Source organism: Acipenser ruthenus, unplaced genomic scaffold (genome assembly GCF_902713425.1).
Source record: "Acipenser ruthenus unplaced genomic scaffold, fAciRut3.2 maternal haplotype, whole genome shotgun sequence".
Lineage (NCBI taxonomy): Eukaryota > Metazoa > Chordata > Actinopteri > Acipenseriformes > Acipenseridae > Acipenser > Acipenser ruthenus.
Genome location: NW_026707516.1, coordinates 6,502 through 25,061, shown reverse-complemented (window position 1 = coordinate 25,061; position 18,560 = coordinate 6,502). Strand labels below are relative to the sequence as shown.

Below are 18,560 nucleotides of genomic sequence, written 5' to 3'. Positions count from 1 at the left end.
ATATATATATATTTTTTTTAATGCTCAATTTTCAGTTTCTGCCTAATGTGTGTGTACATGACATCTGCAGTCTAGAAACGCCTTATAATTAATTATTGATGCGTGCCAAGCACTGACTGCCATACCTACCAGAAACTTTTAAAACTATGACTATTAACTATTCCTTATCAAGGGTCCAATTCTGCCTAATGACTTGTAATTTGTTGTGGATATCAATAGTTTCAGGTGTGTTACTGCCCTACCCTTATTTGTCATATGTATTTTTTTTTTTTTATTATTATTAATTGTGTCTCATTTTATGAATATATCTTCATATGCCCTTTGGAGAGATGTGTTCTTTTGTTTGTAAAAAGGCAATACATCACTCAGTGGTAGAATATGTCTGACAGACACTTAATAAAACTAAAAGAAAATCGCTGTGCAAGAGAAAGGATGTGAATGAAAGGAGAAATTATGAATGTATTGTTTAACTGATGAAGTTTAACTGATGGCCAACCATCTTGCCATTCAGGTTAGAATAGGCTAGTTGTTTATCACTTTGTTCCACAGAGTCTTAATGGAGGAACTATTAGTTCAGTTCAAATGTGTATCACAGGTATTATATTGCTGTTTTTGCAGGTTATGTTACAGTGTCTAGATCTGTTCAGAAAGGTAAGAATAATGACAGTCATGGCTCTACTGTAGACCTACACAGAATAAATCAACTGCAGGAATTTGCAGGAATAAAAGAATGGGACTATACTAAATGGACCAGGGAACTTTTCACAAAGCAAAACTTTTCTTCAGCATAGGGAAAGTGCACATTATCCAGACTTGAGGAAACCAACTGTCTCTGGGCTGGGGAATCATACCCCTATACTGTAAATGTTAGCTCAAATTTTATTTGACCAAAGTCCCTTATTCTTTTACAGTGTAGACTGGGATTTTGTTGCATCTTTTTAATAACCAACAGAGCACATGCCCCCCCCCCCCCCCCCCGCCCATCAACCCTTTATTAGCATGTAAACACTTGCCATACAATAAAATGCACTTTGATTAGGGATGGACTCAAAGGAACACACTGATAAAGACGAGAGTCAAGCAGCTGATGTTTAATTGGAACAAGACCTCCTGTACATCTACAGTCGTCCGGATTTATTTCTTGGAATCCATCTAATTCTTATCAAAAATGGAGGAGCAAAAAGATAGATCACAAAAAAGAGAAAAAAGACATGAGTGAGTTGCTGTTTCACCTTTTCGTTGTTGTGATATAATTTGGGAATTTTTATTTAATAAAATAAAACATTTATGTTATACTGCTGTACAGTAGCGCAATGCTCATAAATGTCTTCTTTTGTTCTTACTGTGTTATAAAATAATTTAATATCATTCCCTGATATAAATTATAGAAAAGTATATAATAATTAATTTGTTTGACACAATTATACATATTTATTTATAATTATAAATTTAAAAATATAAATTTCAATGGATTAATAAAACCTGAAGTAGAATTCCATTACACATTTGTATTTATTTATTTATTATAATTATATTTTGAATAACGTTTGTTTGTTTGTTTGTTTGTTTGTTTGTTGGGTGGACTTTTAATTATCCATTTGATTCCAAACAACTGAAAAAAAACCAAAACTTTGTATAGCTCAAAATAGTCTCACATCTTGCTTGCTTTGGAGAAAGGTACCCAGAAACCAAGGTATCAACCTGCTGTAAAAATACCCATCCAATTCCTTTTACAGTACCTATATCAATTTTGAACTGTTTATAAGCCAGATGTGTCTGCATTGGTTAAAATGATGTGTTTATGATTTGAAAATGCTTTTCATATATCATAGTCTTAACTATGTTGTTTAATGGACATTTTTCTTCTTTTACACTCATTCTTTTGAGTAACTAAGTAGTTTTTCAAGTTAGTTTGCTGGAGCAAGAAAAATAGTCACTGTATCAAATTGTATAACTCAATAGGCAGAAATTAATTTGAATTGGTATTTTTTTTGTGCTTTTGTTGAACTCTGGCTCAGTTGCTGGCTGTTATCTCAGTAATATGAAAGCAGGTTAGTTGATTAAAAAGTACAGGCACTTCCAGTTAAAAGAACATCCAACAAAATATATACAACACTTTGAAGCACAGGCTTATGGTGTAAACGTAATTATTATATCTTTGTGCCAGTGATATTTATGAAACAAATACATAGGGATAAGAAGCGGGGATAAGAAGTCTGACTATACCCCAGAGCAGCAGTAAATACATTAATTAAATCCAGGGGTAACTTCTGTTTCTTTAAAACAACAGAAACAGATAATGTATCCCCCAGCATTGTATAACACTGTACAGTAACTTCATGAAATCAACCTCTTAGTATGTTATGGAAACTGCAGTCAGTAGAGATAACTCCAGTTTAAAGATTTTGTGAGTTGACCCATGTACAATATATTCATATATATTGCTTTCTATCTTATGTAAACTCTTAGGCCCTACTTCCTTGTCAAGACACAATTTGGGAAAAGTTGGCCCCCTATTTTTATTTCAGTATGGACTAGTAGCTACATGAATAATAATAAAAAAAAATGTGGGGACCAAGTTTGCCCTAATTGTGTCTTTTAACTTAGCCACTTTTATTATATGACTACAACTTTACATGCCTGATTTCCTGTATACGACTTGCCCCTTTTTCTATATTCAACCAGCAGAGCAAAATAGTTATACAAGTTCTGTTGGAATGTAATATAGGACATTAACATAAAAGTAAAGACACTAGTTTCACTAGAGCATGTATTTAACATTAGACACTAATTATAATTATATCATATTTTCTTATAGTTATATAAATAAGCTAACATTATTTACTGCTATTTACTGACTGATCTCGATTTCAAAGGTTTAATGTGTGCATTATGTCTTTGCATGATCTCTTTAAATGTCTGAAACAGTTACAGTAAAAAAGATGACCCTCAAAAAAGGACACTGAAGTCCCAATGTAAATCTCTAATAGAATAGATTCTTGTTTTTGGCAGAGAGACGTGGGATCCTTTTCAGCTAAATCCAATTGGTGCCGAAAAAGAACGCAAAAGAAGAGGCTTTGTTTTTTTGCAGCATCTGTTTGCTTTCTTTGTTGGACTCTTTGTTCTGGTCTCTGCGTTTTTTAGTAAGGTACGTTTCTGTTCAAATCTGTCACAGCAAATTTAAGCCAGTGACCATGTTCACTGGCTTAGTATGACACATCACAAGCCAATGTAAGAGCCCCACTAGTTTTGTTCATTATAAACCTGAACTATGACACATTTATTATGGATTGTTTCTACACTTCACTTTTACAACAGGTATTATTTCAGAAACTGCTTGTAGTATCTGACATAATTATATTTTTACTCCCAACGATGCCGAAATCTACAGTAATATCTCTGTGTCTCCCCAGTCACGTGACTCATGCAATCAGGAATGAATGCTAAGAGCTGGAGATGAAACTTGCATGGTATTTTACTGTTTGTGGATCTATAAAACATATAGCAATATTTTATTTCTTTCAATACAGGGTTCCCTACTAGTTCTTACTACAATGGCAAGTGAGAATTCTTTGATTAAAAAGGACAGGACTTTCCACCTCCTTATGGTGGCATGCAGTTTAGCCATACCAAATGTGCTGCTATTTCTGAAATCACTTTGGAAATGTGCATTCAAGAACTTTGTGGCACCTAAAATTAAAACAATGCTTGTGGTAAGTTGCATGGTGGTGTTTGGAGGTCGATGTCATCTTGTGCAGTTTGGTGAGAGAACCGTAAAGTGAAACTAACTGGTTCTGACTGCCCAAACAACAAAATCTGTTGTGACATTTTTACAAATCTGTAACTGTGATTGGTTGATTTCTTATATGTGTTCTATTATTATTATTATTTATTTCTTAGCAGACGTCCTTATCCAGGGTGACTTACAATTGTTACAAGTTATCACATTATTTTTACATACAATTACCCACTTTTATACAGTTGGGTTTTTACTGGAGCAATCTAAGTAAAGTACCTTGCTCAAGGGTACAGCAGCAGTGTTCCCCACCTGGATTGAACCAATGACCCTCCAGTCAAGAGTCCAGAGCCCTAACCACTACTCCACACTGCTGTCCTATATATAATGCTTTACCATGCTTGCCTGTTCTTTTACCAGGAAAGCGTATCTTGATAGAGCCTCCCCCAAATTTATTAACTATATTATTTTTCAACTGTATTTATTTGTGTATCTTATTTATTATTATTTTTAAAGTCTAGTTGCATTTCATATGGTTTTTTATTTGGTAAATTGTATATTTTCTTACTAAGATGTGTTTTGTCTTTCTTCTAAATTGCAATTTCTCTCTTTTTTTTTTTTTTTAGATATGCCTGATTGAATCCCTTGTGTCATTTGGTACTTCACTCCTTGCACTAGTTGCAATGCCCCATTTTGATATTCTGACCAGCCTATTCATATTAGGCAGCGTTTGTTTTTTCTCATCGATTTTCCAGGCAGCATTCCATTTACAGAAGAAAGCTTGGAAAATAATTTTCCCAATTTGTTCTGTTGTGTTTGTGTTAGCCGGGTACATTCTTTTAGGACTAGATTATTATATACGATCAACATCGACTATTACTAATGGGAATTCTTCAAAGGACTATTTGTATGTTGGTCTTGGTATATTTGCATCCATCTTGGTGTCTCTTAACTGGTGGGAAAATGCATTCCAAGCTGGTAACAAACTGGATAATGCCCTGACAGAGTTGGAAGGATTCAGAGATTTTGTATTTATGATTTCTAGCATTCTGAGGACAGCTGTTATTGGCATAGTGTTTGCAGTATATATCACAATTGAAGGTATTGATTGGTCAGTTTTCAGTAAGGTTCCAGCTGATACAGTCCAACGAGGCGTTGGCCTTTTTCTATTACAAGCTTTTGCCTCTGCTGTGTGCCACTGGTTTGGGGTGGTGGGCTGTAAAATACATGCCGTTCGCTGCAGCTTTGCTCTCCCCGTTGTGTTAACAACACCTGCGGTAGTCATTGCATTTGTGGCATCATTTATGGTGCAGTTCAACAATATCCTTGAAAACAATGTCAATGCCACCATTGGAGGGTTTTGCTTAGATTTTTATGATTACAAACTTATGAACACTTCAAAGCTGGTTTTAGATGAAATCTCCAATAGCATTTGCCATACATCAGTACGGTATAACGAACCCTGGGGCCCAGCAGTAATGGGGCTGGAAGGTCTGTGTTGGTGGGTTGGGCTGTTGTGTTCTACATACTACATTTGGACCCAGAAATTACAGAGAATAGAACGAACAACTCAGATATTTGTTCGCCGACTCTATGAAGCTGCCTTCATCGATCAGTCCTTGCTTTTAAACACCAGGATGAAAATCATCAAAGAGAGAAAACAGGAGAGGTACATCCAATTTATTTTGTGTTCTTTCACAAATATTTAGCGTAACCTGACTTATTGTGATTAAAAACCTATTGTAAAAGAACGTTGGATAAAAAATTTAGAACATGACCAGAATATGTAAATGTATACATTTTAGGATTAACTGTAACACCCTATTTTTTCCCCATCCATTTTTTTTAATAATATACTTTTCATGTTTTTGTTAGATAACATATCTAATACTATGATGAGAATGTAACTATTAATATTTATTTATCTTTTAGTGGTGAAAAAGTTGAAAGTTGCTTAATTTACCTCTGCGCAACAATGTGGCATGAAACTTACGATGAAATGTTGAAGATCCTCACATCAATGTTCAGGTAACATTACCACGTGCCATTAGTTTATATTCATGTTTACAGGAAATGAGTTATTTAACTTTTCATAAACCCTTGTATTATATTTTTCACTTTAGGTTGGACAGATATAGGGGTGATGCGAAAGAACAACATAAAGATAACTTTGATTTTGAATGCCATATCTTTGTGGATGATTCATTTGAGAAAGATACCTGCCATGTCAACAAATATGTGAATGATCTTGTCAGTGTTATAATAGAAGTTTACAGGTAATAAAAAAAAAAATGTTGATCTTCTTTTGAGATTTTTTGCTTTTGTTTTATTTGTGTTTCAGCTATTACAGTTTATACTGAAAGGCTAGATGTTCAAAACTATAGGTATTGATTTTTTGGCAGGATAAATAGAAAATGTAATGGAACTGCTGCATTGATAATACAAAATATTGAATTTTGTGTGAGGAAAATTAAAACTATAGTCATACCTCATTAGTTATGTCTTTCCTCACTTGAGGTTTATTTTTGGAATAGTTATACAATAGATACATTGTCGTAGTTTTTTTGATATTTAGTATTCTCCTCTCAACCTCCCAGTAAACACTTTCCTGTTCATTTTATAGGGTATTTACCAACAAGGAGCCAGATGAGGTGTCAATATTTGAAACACCATATGGAGGACGATTAGCCTGTATACTTCCAGAAGGAAATATGTTATATATACATCTGAAGGATAAACAGTTGATCCGTAACAAGAAAAGATGGTCACAGGTATCTTTATTGAACATCCTCTAAAGCTCTCACTGTTCACTGATGCTTTTAATAAAGCTTGTTATGCTGTACTTTCATTTTTTGAAAGATGAAAATTACTGTATTCCATTTTTTTCAGATTATGTACATGTACTATTTGCTTGGATGGAAAGGCTATATTACTAATAATCCTCAAAGATTGCAGGTAATAAACATTTTATTTTCATTTACCCCTCATTTCATGTAAATACCCATTATATATGAATAAATGGTCAATGGGTATGGGGTTATTACAAAAAATGACTACATGGTGACAACAAATCAATTACAAACATCAACATAAATTGAAATATTATTGAAATGACCAGGTCTTCTACTGCCTGAGCAGGCAATGAACCACATGGCTATGCAATTAATTTATTTAGCAATTGATCAGGAAAAATACACAGAATACAAATGCAAATGCTGTGCAATAGCAATTTTAGAATTATTCTGTTTGCATGTTAACATAGGATAATATTCTCAATGCTATTTACTGCAAGTCATCAGTGACAATACATTCTAAAAAAGAAACAACTTAAGACCACTTATAAGCCCTTAATAAAATGTCTGATTTTTTAATTTATTTGTCTGTTGTGGTAAATTTATTCAGTGCTTTTTTTTAATTTTGAGTAAAGAGCTTTGAGAATGTTCTAGCCCATAGTCATTAAGACAATCCCCAAAAAAGTATAATCAGTGTTGTAGTCCTAAATCTGAATGCATTTTTAGTTCGTAATAGAAGACGTTCCTAATGCTGTTTTCATTGCATCAAGAGGACTACTGACTGAATCAGACAGTTGTGCAGGCAATGTGAGTCATGTGACTTAGCTTGCTTATTATGTGAGTTCTGGCACGACTTCATCACTGCTGCCTGCAGAAAATATTTCGTTCCGGCTTGACTGCACCACTGATTATAAGAACTTTACAGTCCAGCCTGCTTACACTTGGCACTCAAGAAACCTCATGGTCTTTAGAGACTTTTGGTTTTTATACAGGTGACTTACAACAGGAAATAGTCATCACTACAGACAGGTTTTCATTCTATACATGACCCTTAGATTTGATGGTAAACAGAAAAACCAAAACAACAAAACCAGATGTCTTGTTACAGGCAGCCATTTTTGTTGTCTCATTTACCTGTCTTGCTTCTTCCTTTCACAGACAGTAGTTAACCCCTGTCGAGCAAGTCTTGTATCAATGAATGGAAACGCCTTCATTTTGCCTCAAGATGAAAGTGACAACAAGAGAAAAGATATATCAGATGATAACACATATATCATGGCATTGGACGGGGATACTGACTTTCATCCATCAGCTTTGATCTTGCTGGTGGACCGGCTTCGAATGTATCAAAATGTAGGAGCAGCTTGTGGAAGAATACACCCTACTGGAATGGGTATGTAGAGGTTGCCCTACCTGCAGAATCAAAAGGGCAAGTGAGCAAACAGAAATGCTCTCTTACCACTGTGTAACCAGTCAGTGATAGTATAGGCTTTGTAATATAAATATCTGCAAGTCTGTATATATATATATATATATATATATATATATATATATATATATATATATATATATATATATATATATATATATATATAGATGCTTACTGCATAAGGTACTTTCAATTTTAAAAACCCTCTGAAAACATTTTTTAACTATACAGTATCTCTTTTTGCCTCTGTCATTATTATTACAAAATGCATTTGAAGACTGCATTGCTGAACCATTAGTTTCCTTTTTGCAGGTCCTATGGTGTGGTATCAGAAATTTGAGTATGCTGTGGGCCACTGGCTCCAGAAAACAGCGGAGCATGTTTTTGGTTCTGTTCTCTGCAGTCCTGGATGTTTTAGTTTATTTAGGGGATCAGCACTTATGGATGACAATGTTCTTAAACGATATACAACTACCGCAACTAAAGCCTCGGAATATGTCCAGTATGATCAAGGTGATTTTTCATTCCCTTTATTATTTCATTAATATCAAATGCATCCTGTTATATTCCTTGTACCTGTACTGTACATTCTCACTGACCTTCAAGATTACAGGACACAACTATATGAAGATGAATATATGTAATGTATTTACATATATAATGTGTTTATTTCTCCTTTAAAAATGTTTTTGAAGTGTTTTAGTTTTTAGATCTGCTGGGAGAAAGTAGTTCCATTAAAAAATGTTGTGATTAGGCAGTTAAATTAAAGAGGGAAGGGGAGGGTGTTTGACCATGTTGTTAATAATACTAATATGAGGCAAGAAATGTAATCCCCTGACTATACCTTTTACTTTATTGGAAGAGCTGGAAGGGGTACTGAGAGAGATGAAAAGTCATTGTAGGGTGCAGGGTAACAAATAAAAAAGAAATCAACCAAAGTTTAAACTGACTGAAAAAAACTTAACAGCATTGGTGCTTATTATTAAGAGCTTGGTCCATCATGTAATATAAAAGTAATACATCTTCACTTTCTTATGAACCAATTAAACAGAGACTCAGTAATTTTTTCTTTTACTGTTGACTCTTTAATGATTTCAATGTAATGGCATTTTGTATGTGGGTATACGAATCAGTGTCTGGGTCAGGTGGGTTAGGTGGGGCCGCCCACTTGTGCAATTCATTACACTATAGAGTGCGGTACATTTTACTTTCGTTTATACAGCAAGTTGCTCTGTGCTGAGCTGAATAATATTTATATCACTACTCATTGAAACATATACTCCCTTGATGGCTTTGTAATTCAGCAGTTATTAAGTCTTTATGATTTGTGCTATAGTTATACGCAGCCCCCTCAAATATGTCCTTTATGTTGTGTGTTATTATCAAATACTTTTCTAAAAGGTGAGGATCGCTGGCTGTGCACCCTGCTTCTTCAACAAGGCTGGCGAGTTGAGTACAATGCAGCTTCTGATGCCTACACCAATGCCCCTCAGGAGTTTAATGAGTTTTACAACCAAAGACGGCGCTGGGGACCCTCAACACTGGCCAATACCCTGGACCTCCTGCACAGTGGTGCAGAAACATCTAAAAGGAACAGCTCAATTTCCAGAGCATACATATTCTATCAAATATTCACAGTGGGTTCATCCATTCTGGGACCTGCTTCTGTTTGTTTGATGATAGCAGGTAACCGACTTTTTTTTTTTTTTTACTAGTTTAGTTTAGTGCAATCACATTGCAATCAGCATTGTCTTTGCAAATAGCGTTCTAGTGTCCTATTGACTATTCTTGACTTGGCACAATTAGAGTAAACTAATTTGTCATACTTTTTTTGTTTATCTTTTTTAGGTGCATTTTCTTTTGTGTTTAACTGGGATGCAAACTTTGCTATTGTATTAAGTGTTATTCCTCCTGCTGTCTACATCATAATTTGCTACACAACCAAACCTTCATTCCAGCTGACTGTGGCTGCAATTCTGAGTGTATTGTATGCCTTTCTGATGACTGCAACCTTCTTATCTATTATAGGTAGGTTTCTACACAGCTCCATCTTCATAACATCAACCTCATAATTCAGTTATAATAAAAAGGAAAATTAGTAACTGAGTAATTGTTTATGACAAGGAATGCTTCAGGCTTATTTTTTTAAATGAATTTTAAAAATGAATTTTTTGTTGTGTACATTTATTGTATACATCTGATTTGTATTCGATTTCCACTTAAATTGAATGCTATGTTTGAAGTAAATATGCACAAATCTGATTTGCTTTTTTGTTGTTATTTCAAAGCAGTATCTCATATATAAAATGTAATCACAGAGTATGTTCATTATATAGTATCCTCACTATACCATTTATTATTTCTCGTCAGGTCAAATGGTAAAGGAGAAGACCTTTATCACACCATCAGGCCTGTTCCTTGTGTCCGCCACCATTTTATATGTAACGACAGCGATTCTCCATCCCCAGGAGTTTGGTCTACTTATTTATGGCCTGATGTATGTAATCTGCATCCCAAGTGGGTACCTGCTGTTATCTATATATTCACTGGTCAACCTCCATATTGTGTCATGGGGCACCAGAGAGTCCACCAGTGAGGTGGGAAAAAAGAAAACTATGGGTGTGGTGTGTGACAAGAAGTGCACAATGTGTTGCTGGGATATAAAAATAGAGGTCAATCAGGAGACAGAGAATGTGGTCCTACAAAAACTCCAACAGACAATTCAACAAACAAATCTAAACAAACAGCAAAATCTAAATAATCTACAAGAAATCCAACTCCAGACCCTCCCACGACATGGAAATGAGGCAGCACGTTCCGAAAGGTAAATATGTAATAAAGACTGTTTTAGGGAGCCTTGGCGATCTCATTCGGAGATATCCGAGTGCAGCAAATTGCATACTGTTATCGTTTCCATTTCTTGTGAAATACACATATGACTCTTTGGATTTGATTTGAGATTTGAAAAGTAATGTGTTTTCATGTGATAAGTAATTTTTTTTTTATTTATTTTTTTAACGCCTAATACCCTGTATGACAGCATAGTAACTCAATATTATCTCTTTGAAGGCCATACAAATGATATTTTGCTACAAAAAAAGATATGCTGCTATAAAAAACATACAGTACTGTAGTGTTCTAGTGCTCTAGTTTTTTTTTTTTTTATTTGATCATGTACTACTGCACTGCATATAAAGCAATGTATTTATTTATCTTTTTTCTTGTTGGGTGGAACAGTCCGGTCTGCTTGAGGAGCAGTTCCACACGGTGAAACATGGTGGAGCCCTGCAGGTACAGTTATAGTCAAAAGTTTTGCATCACCTAGAATTTTAGGATTGAGACATAATATATATATATATATATATATATATATATATATATATATAGATGAACATAATTTAGATCTTTTATTTACCTTTATGTAATCAAAGAAACTACAAAATTATATTGCAAAAGTTTAACGTAGTACAGTATTTCATGTATTTATCGTTAAGTATATGGAAAACTACAAAGGAGTGTTAATGTAACATTATTCAGTAGGTTTCATTAGATTTATAAATAAAAAATAGTTCATTCTATTGGGTGATGCAAAACATTTGGCCATTGCTGTACTGCTGATTCTCTGTATTCTAATATTAGACAAATGACAACTGTATTTGCAATAGTGGCAAACTGCAGTAAGTGTAGCCTGGATTTCTGATGGTCTGTATTGTATAGCGAGATTTGTTTTATATGCATAATCATATTATAATATTATAGTTTATTACATATGATATACATACTGCTTGGAACTTTATGACTGAAAAAAATAATCATCACAAAGCACAAACAACATCCCCAAATCGCTGTCAGCCATAAATAGAACAGAAAAAATAGAACAAACTGATTTCACGAAAAGACCAAAACCTGTTCCTGTTCCACATCGAACAAGCAGACCATGTCTTTCATGTTTGCCTCATGAAACTCCGCTTTTAGTAAATGTCTGCTTACACATAATTACAATGTAAAGTGTTACCATTTTTTACATTTTGTTAAAGTGAAAAATCTGATGAAGATGAAAATGTAAATGAAAATCACAGTCGCTTTGAGGATGAGGAGGAGCAGGTGCAGGAGCAGGATGGAATTCAAGATATACCTGAAAGTGGTAAGTATATACAGGGTATGAAATGCTTTGCATCACATACTGCAAATCAATCCAAATACATTTTAAGAAATTTATAAAAACTGATTTCAATATACTTTGTTAGGAGCATCATATACAATGTTTGGTTTCCTTGAGCTGCATTGTTAAAACTATTTATAAACAGACAATCAATGTTAAACCCAATTTAAAAATGAAACTGGAATGTTAAACACTATGTTTTTCACTTTCTTTAAGTTTGGATTAAACCTGTTCAAGAAGAATTCCTAAAAAAACTTACTTACGCTAACTTGAAAAGAAACCTGGCCGAGCAAATAAAGTACGTGCTGAGAGACGAAAGGCACGAAGATGTGTGTGATGAATTGGTTCTCATGCTAACAGACACTTTGAATCAAGAACTATATGACACAGTAGGTCCAGAAGATATATTACCTGACAGTTTGATAGAAGATCTGAAGGAGTCCCTAAATGTTTCCGCAAGAAGAATTCTGGCAATGAATGAAATGGAAATTCTGCAAAGGAGAATAAGAACAGCTATTGAAAAAACACTAATGGCTCCTCAAGTGGAAAAACTATCTGATGTGAGTTATTTTTACTTTGATATTTAGGTTAGAAACACCAGCCTTATGTAGCACACACTTTTGTACTACTATGATGATAATCACATGTGCTAATATCTCGTAAACTCTAACCTTCACTTTGACCCGTGACTTAAAATGGCTGCCATATTTAGGTCATGAGACTTTAGAAGCTTCTGCTATAGAGAGATAGTATCCATTGAGTTATTATTCTCACATTTGGTATTAGCTGTACTTTATCATTTTGTAAGCTTCCTTTATAAAGATTGTGTGTTTTATTTCTCAGGAAGAACACGTCTTTTGGATAAAGTTAATTGAAAGATACTTGGAACCTTTGTCAGAGGACCAAACCAATAAAGAAGAGGTTCAAAGGGAGTTGAAATCCCTTAGAAACAAGGTAAACGGAATTGCACCAGTGTAAATATTACAATAACTTATAGATAATCAGTTAGAACACATACATCAAATGTATAAGTCCAGACGTTTCTAAAATCATTTATATTTACTAAATTAGTGTCTGGAATTCTCCAGACTTACATTTTGACAGCACCTGTGGTATCCGCAGAGATCCCCTGCTAACATGTCATGTAATGAGCAAGTCCCTCTGCACTATTGATATAAGAGACACCATGTTCAGCCCTCTTTTTGTGGTATTTACAGAAAACCCATATGTTATCTCCCATTATGGCAGATTTATAGTGTCACACCACAGCATTTCTTAATTCAGCACTGGATTTTAACAGATCAACACCAAATTCCAAAACTGCCATTGTAACCTGTCGCTAATCAGTGGTGTGAAAAGCTGGTGGATTTCAACAGTCACAGTAACCCCTATTCTGAAAGTCAACAGACTTTTCCTTAAACTGGCAGAACAGTGACATCATCCAAATTGATTTGTTGACATTCATTGCTGAATTTTGGAATGCACCCAATTCTGTCACAGGAATACAGTTTTTGCAAAAGTTATTTTAAAAATGTTAGCACTGACAAGTGTAATACAGTGTTTACATCCATCTTATGAGAGCTCAGTTCAATAGATATATTTACATTAGGTTTTTTTTTTTTTAATTAACTGAATGCAAATTCTTCATATTTTCTGTCACAGGCAACATTCCTTTACTTCATTGTCAATGTCCTCTGGGTGGTTGCTACATTTTTCCTTCAAGCCATTGGGGAAGCCATCAGTATCAAGATTCCCAAAGTCTACCCCAATGGCACTGTCTCAGATGAATATCTCAATGTGGAGCCCATCGGATTGATGTTTCTGCTGACTTTTGCAGTGCTGCTTATTGTACAGTTTTTGGCAATGCTGTATCACAGGTATAGTAAAAACAAACAGGCTTTTCCCTAAAAAGGCCCTTTTGCACTATCAGTAAAATTTTTGCAGGCAATAGGGACCAGACCTAGTTCGAAATCAGTTTGCTATTTCCAGTATTGCAAGGTTCAAAGTATCTGTTAGAATAAACAAAGCTGGTATTTCAAGATTATAGAGGTTTTTCAAACCTACTTTTACCAAATGAAGGGACATATAGTATGTTGTCTAGATAGGTTGTACTGTATAGTTTCAACTTATACTTTATATAATATTGCTAATGCAACCATTGTTATATTCTTTTATTTTAGTAATGTGTGGATATTTGTAATATGCTGTATATTTTAGCTGATCCTATTAAAAAGGTATCATTTAATCTATGTAGGGGTTTATAAGATACTGTAAGAGTGAGAATGTGCAAACCATGTTAGATGTGTGCTTGCACTGCTGTGGCCGCTTTATCTTTATATGCAGCACCATACTAACAGCATCCATCTATCTTTTGACTATTGCTTATATTTTTGTTTTCCTTTGCAGGGTATATACCCTTATCCATGTGGTATCCTACAGAAGTAAGGAAAAAGAATACAATACCAAGGATTCTGTGAGTGGCATTAGACTACCATAGCCAGCTTTGTTTTCTGTAAACATTAATTAAATAATACATGAAAATACAAAATCATTTTTGCTGTATCACTAGTGATATACTGTAATTTGTTACACAGTGCAAATAGTGCTATCCTATAAATAGCCAAAACAGTGGAATTTTTTTTTTATTTGGAATAATATAAGTGTTATACAGTTGGATTCCCATATCATTATTAGGTCTTTAGAATGTAGACATAAAAATAGATCCTGAATGTCTTTTGAATTCACGTTTACTAATCAGTGCTATTCAATAGCCATTTTAATAAGGAGGAATTCTGATGTATAATCACTAAATAATGTCCCCCAAAAAGTTCAATGTGTTTTTTTTGTTTGTTTTCTCTCCTAAATATTGATATGCTCCTTTTTTTTACAGGATGATGAAGGTATAGATGGATTGACAATTACTAATGACCTGTCACCTATCTTTCTATAGATGACAACATTCCGATGTGAAAATACAAAATAAGAATTATTGTTACAGATGTGTTCTGTGCAGCTTTATTAGCTGTTGGGACCAGTCATTTGCTTGTTTCATTGAACTTTCTAGCACATTGCACTTTAACATTCTAGAATTTCAAAGATTTACTCCAAAGTTAATAATGATTGAGAAAAAAAAAAAACCTTTAACATGTTTGGAAATATATACATATTATTATTATTATTATTATTATTATTATTATTATTATTATTATTGCTATTATTATTATTATTATTATTATTATTATTATTATTATTATTATTATTATTATTTATTATAATAAAATTCCAATAGTATTCCACTTTCAATACACACAAATGAATAACACATCAATATTTTGGTACATAAATGGTAAAATAGGTATAATTTATAGTCCCTGCACAGTAGAATTTTTTTTTTCATTTGTGCTTCATAACCACTCTATTTATAAACTACAGCTTTGGCCAAAAGTCTTACAGGCTGAAAAGGATGTCAGTCATTTGGGGAAGCAGCAATTTCACTCCAAGTGCAAGATTATCAGAAAGCAAGCCCTGCTGTCAGAAATGTATTTTACTTAGTGTACAGCTATGGCCAAAATGTTGCATTTCCTAGAATTATAGGATTGAGACATAATTCACATTTGTCAGTTTTTCATTAAGTATATGGAAAAATATAAAACGGTATGTAATTCAATATGTTAACGTAATATTATGGTTTTCATTCAACTTTATGAAGCAAAATGAGTTAATTCTATAGAGTGATGCAAAACTTTTGGCCATAGCTGTATATTGGTTTTGGTAATTTATTATTTACATTTTTGGCTTACTTTAACTTGCTTGATATTTATTCTCTTACCTATTATATATGTGCATTTAAACAGTTTATTTTTAATTAGTTTCATTGTTTTACTGCAAATGGTAACTTATTGTAAATTGTGTTTGAAAACTTTGTACAGATAATAAATTATTTAATTATTTGAATGACTTATTTGTGATATCTATATTGAAACCTATTTTAGCCATCCAGGGTAATATCATTACTTAAAGCAACAGACGCATGCAGCATGTATTGCTTTTGTGTCTGTTACAGTCATTCCCAATATGATTCATTTTGATAAGGCCATGAAGATAAGACACCCATCTATCCTGCGGCCAGCTTATATAGAATGGGAGGGGGCACTGTTGCACAGTGAGGCAAACTAACCCCAGAAGATTTTCCTCCCAAAACTCACAGCAGTGGAAAGGCCGATGCAACACTCCCAAACTGGTGCCCAGCCAAGATTAGTAACTACGCACAACCAGAATTCAAACAAGCATACTCTTATTTGTAGTGCCTTTACTAGATGAGGCTGTAACCCTTGTACACCCAAAGGTATCTAATGTAGTACCAACTACACCACTCCCTGTCTATGTAAGACCCTCTAACCCCTCAATTAGAAACTATGCACACAGGTTCTTTGTGGATGTAGTGAACGTGCTTGTCTTTCCCACAATGTACCCAGCATAAATCAAAACCAAGTCCAGCAATAGCATTTAACAGTTTATCACAATTACTGCTAAAAGTCTCAAAGGAGCGAGTATCTAATTAAATGGTTTTCAAATCAGAGCAGCATTTCATCTCAGTTGTATGTTAAAGTGTAATACAGGGTCAACAGTTTATTCACAAGTTTCACAATTATTGCCAAGAGTCTCAAAGTAGCAAGTATCTAATGAAATGGTTTTCAATCAAAGCAACATTTCAGCTTGGTAGTAATATGTTGAAGTGCAGTACAGAGTATCTAAAAGTAATACAGTATTAGAAGTATACAGCAGCAGCCAATCGAACATCTATATTCACCGTTCTCTCAAATAGGTACAATTGTTGCTATGGTATACCTCAGGTGGCAAGTAATCAATTAATCCATTCTGATTAAAACTATCAGTTTTAATTCAATACAGAGATTTAAGTGCATCTAAAATACATTCAAATAAAAATCAGGGTACTTTTTAATACTTAAAAGCAATGCAAGTTTATAACTATTAAAATGAAACTGTATCAAACATTCTACCCTTAGTATGCAAACTACAGGATTTACAAATAGCAGATGGTAGAAGGAAAACCGCAGTGGCAGCAAACTGTCAACTATATTGACTCTGCAAGCATTTAAACTCAATTTAAATAGGTATTGTAATGAGGAAGAAGTAAACTCCCATTTTAAGATTTGTATGATCTCATTTACCAATATATACTAGGAACCTTCACCCATCCCTGTGAATTAATGCTGCTATTTTGTTTTTTCTTCAGCTGTATTACAAACCATCATTTTACATGATGGTTTATTCTATAGGCTACAATGCTGTGTAAAAAGAAAAAAAAAAAAACAGTTGTGTTCGACCAGTATCTATTAGCTATTAAGTATATTAAAGGGGTGAAATGGATGGCCATAGATACAGGCAACCGGAACTGAAGCAGAACAGCTTAGGTGGTCTTTATCATTTATAAACCTTCAACACATATTTCATGAAAACAGAATTGTTTGGCTAAAAAAAAAAAGAAAAAAGAATATTTTGAAATAACATTATTGACCACAATTTATACTGGATCAATCAATAGTCTCCATGATGTTTGACTGAAAATACATAGCACATATTTAAGAACAATCACAAAAAATTATAACGGACATCATGATAACATTCTATATATTGGACAGAAAAACATCTCTGACCATGTATGCCAATATCTTGTTTTTGTTAGTTACAAAAGACTTATTTTCTCCACCATCAGAGAATGTGTACCTTCTTGTAATGTTGCCCACATGCCTATATAAGGAAGGCATACAGCAGTCACAAATCATAAGATTTATATGGACAAATACTAGGAGATCACGGATGACTCATCGGGGCAGGTTTGCAATGGTGGCATGGCAGTTATTACATTATTGGTTGGCAGGTTATTACATTATGCGTAATAAATTATTACATTATAGGGCAGACATTTTTATTACATTATTTGTTAAGTTATTACATTTTCCGGTGATTATTACATTATAGGCAAAAAAATATTACATTATAGAGTATTATTACATTATCGGTTAGTTATTACATTAATGGTTGTTACAGGCGACCAACACTACAAATCCAAGGGGGTGTTCCCAACCGAGTAAAATAATTAACCGCTTGTATCTCCTTGTGCCATGCTGCAAGATCCGCACTGCTGTTCTCTGTAGCTGCTCTACTCGCTATAGCTGCCGTGCTCTGTAGCTGCTGTGGTCTGTCCTTCTGCTCTGCCAGTGCAGCTTTTATCCGTATGTCACTTAAGCTGTAATCAGGAGAGTGGAAAAACAATGGGGGACCGGTGTCCTGCATTTAGACATTTTACTGGGGGATGGTAAATCAAATCAACAAACGTGTGCTCTCTATAAAAATCAAGTATTCATTACATTGTTACAAGGGTTCACCAATGGTTTTAAAAAAATGTCACCTTTTGTT

The 18,560-nt window shown here is 34.0% G+C and overlaps 1 protein-coding gene across 1 annotated transcript; it reads left to right on the top strand.

The window, feature by feature from the left end:
• Positions 1–988: 988 nt before the first annotated feature.
• Positions 989–16,059, top strand: LOC117403045 (chitin synthase chs-2-like). The gene is made up of 19 exons (XM_059018921.1): positions 989–1,215; positions 3,013–3,148; positions 3,531–3,713; positions 4,363–5,405; positions 5,669–5,764; positions 5,860–6,012; positions 6,360–6,507; positions 6,626–6,691; positions 7,687–7,921; positions 8,270–8,470; positions 9,359–9,643; positions 9,806–9,985; positions 10,328–10,781; positions 11,995–12,101; positions 12,336–12,679; positions 12,963–13,073; positions 13,782–13,996; positions 14,526–14,592; positions 15,010–16,059. The coding sequence occupies exons 1-19, from the start codon at positions 1,169–1,171 to the stop codon at positions 15,067–15,069; spliced, it is 4,131 nt and encodes a 1,376-aa protein (XP_058874904.1). The 5' UTR covers positions 989–1,168; the 3' UTR covers positions 15,070–16,059.
• Positions 16,060–18,560: the final 2,501 nt, after the last annotated feature.

Excerpts from the sequence above, each read along its gene's own strand:
- LOC117403045 (XM_059018921.1), top strand. The coding sequence starts at position 1,169 with ATGGAGGAGCAAAAAGATAGATCACAAAAAAGAGAAAAAAGACATGA. Across the intron at positions 5,765-5,859 it reads ATCCTCACATCAATGTTCAG|GTTGGACAGATATAGGGGTG; the intron begins GTAACATTACCA and ends TTTTCACTTTAG. Across the intron at positions 9,986-10,327 it reads AACCTTCTTATCTATTATAG|GTCAAATGGTAAAGGAGAAG; the intron begins GTAGGTTTCTAC and ends ATTTCTCGTCAG.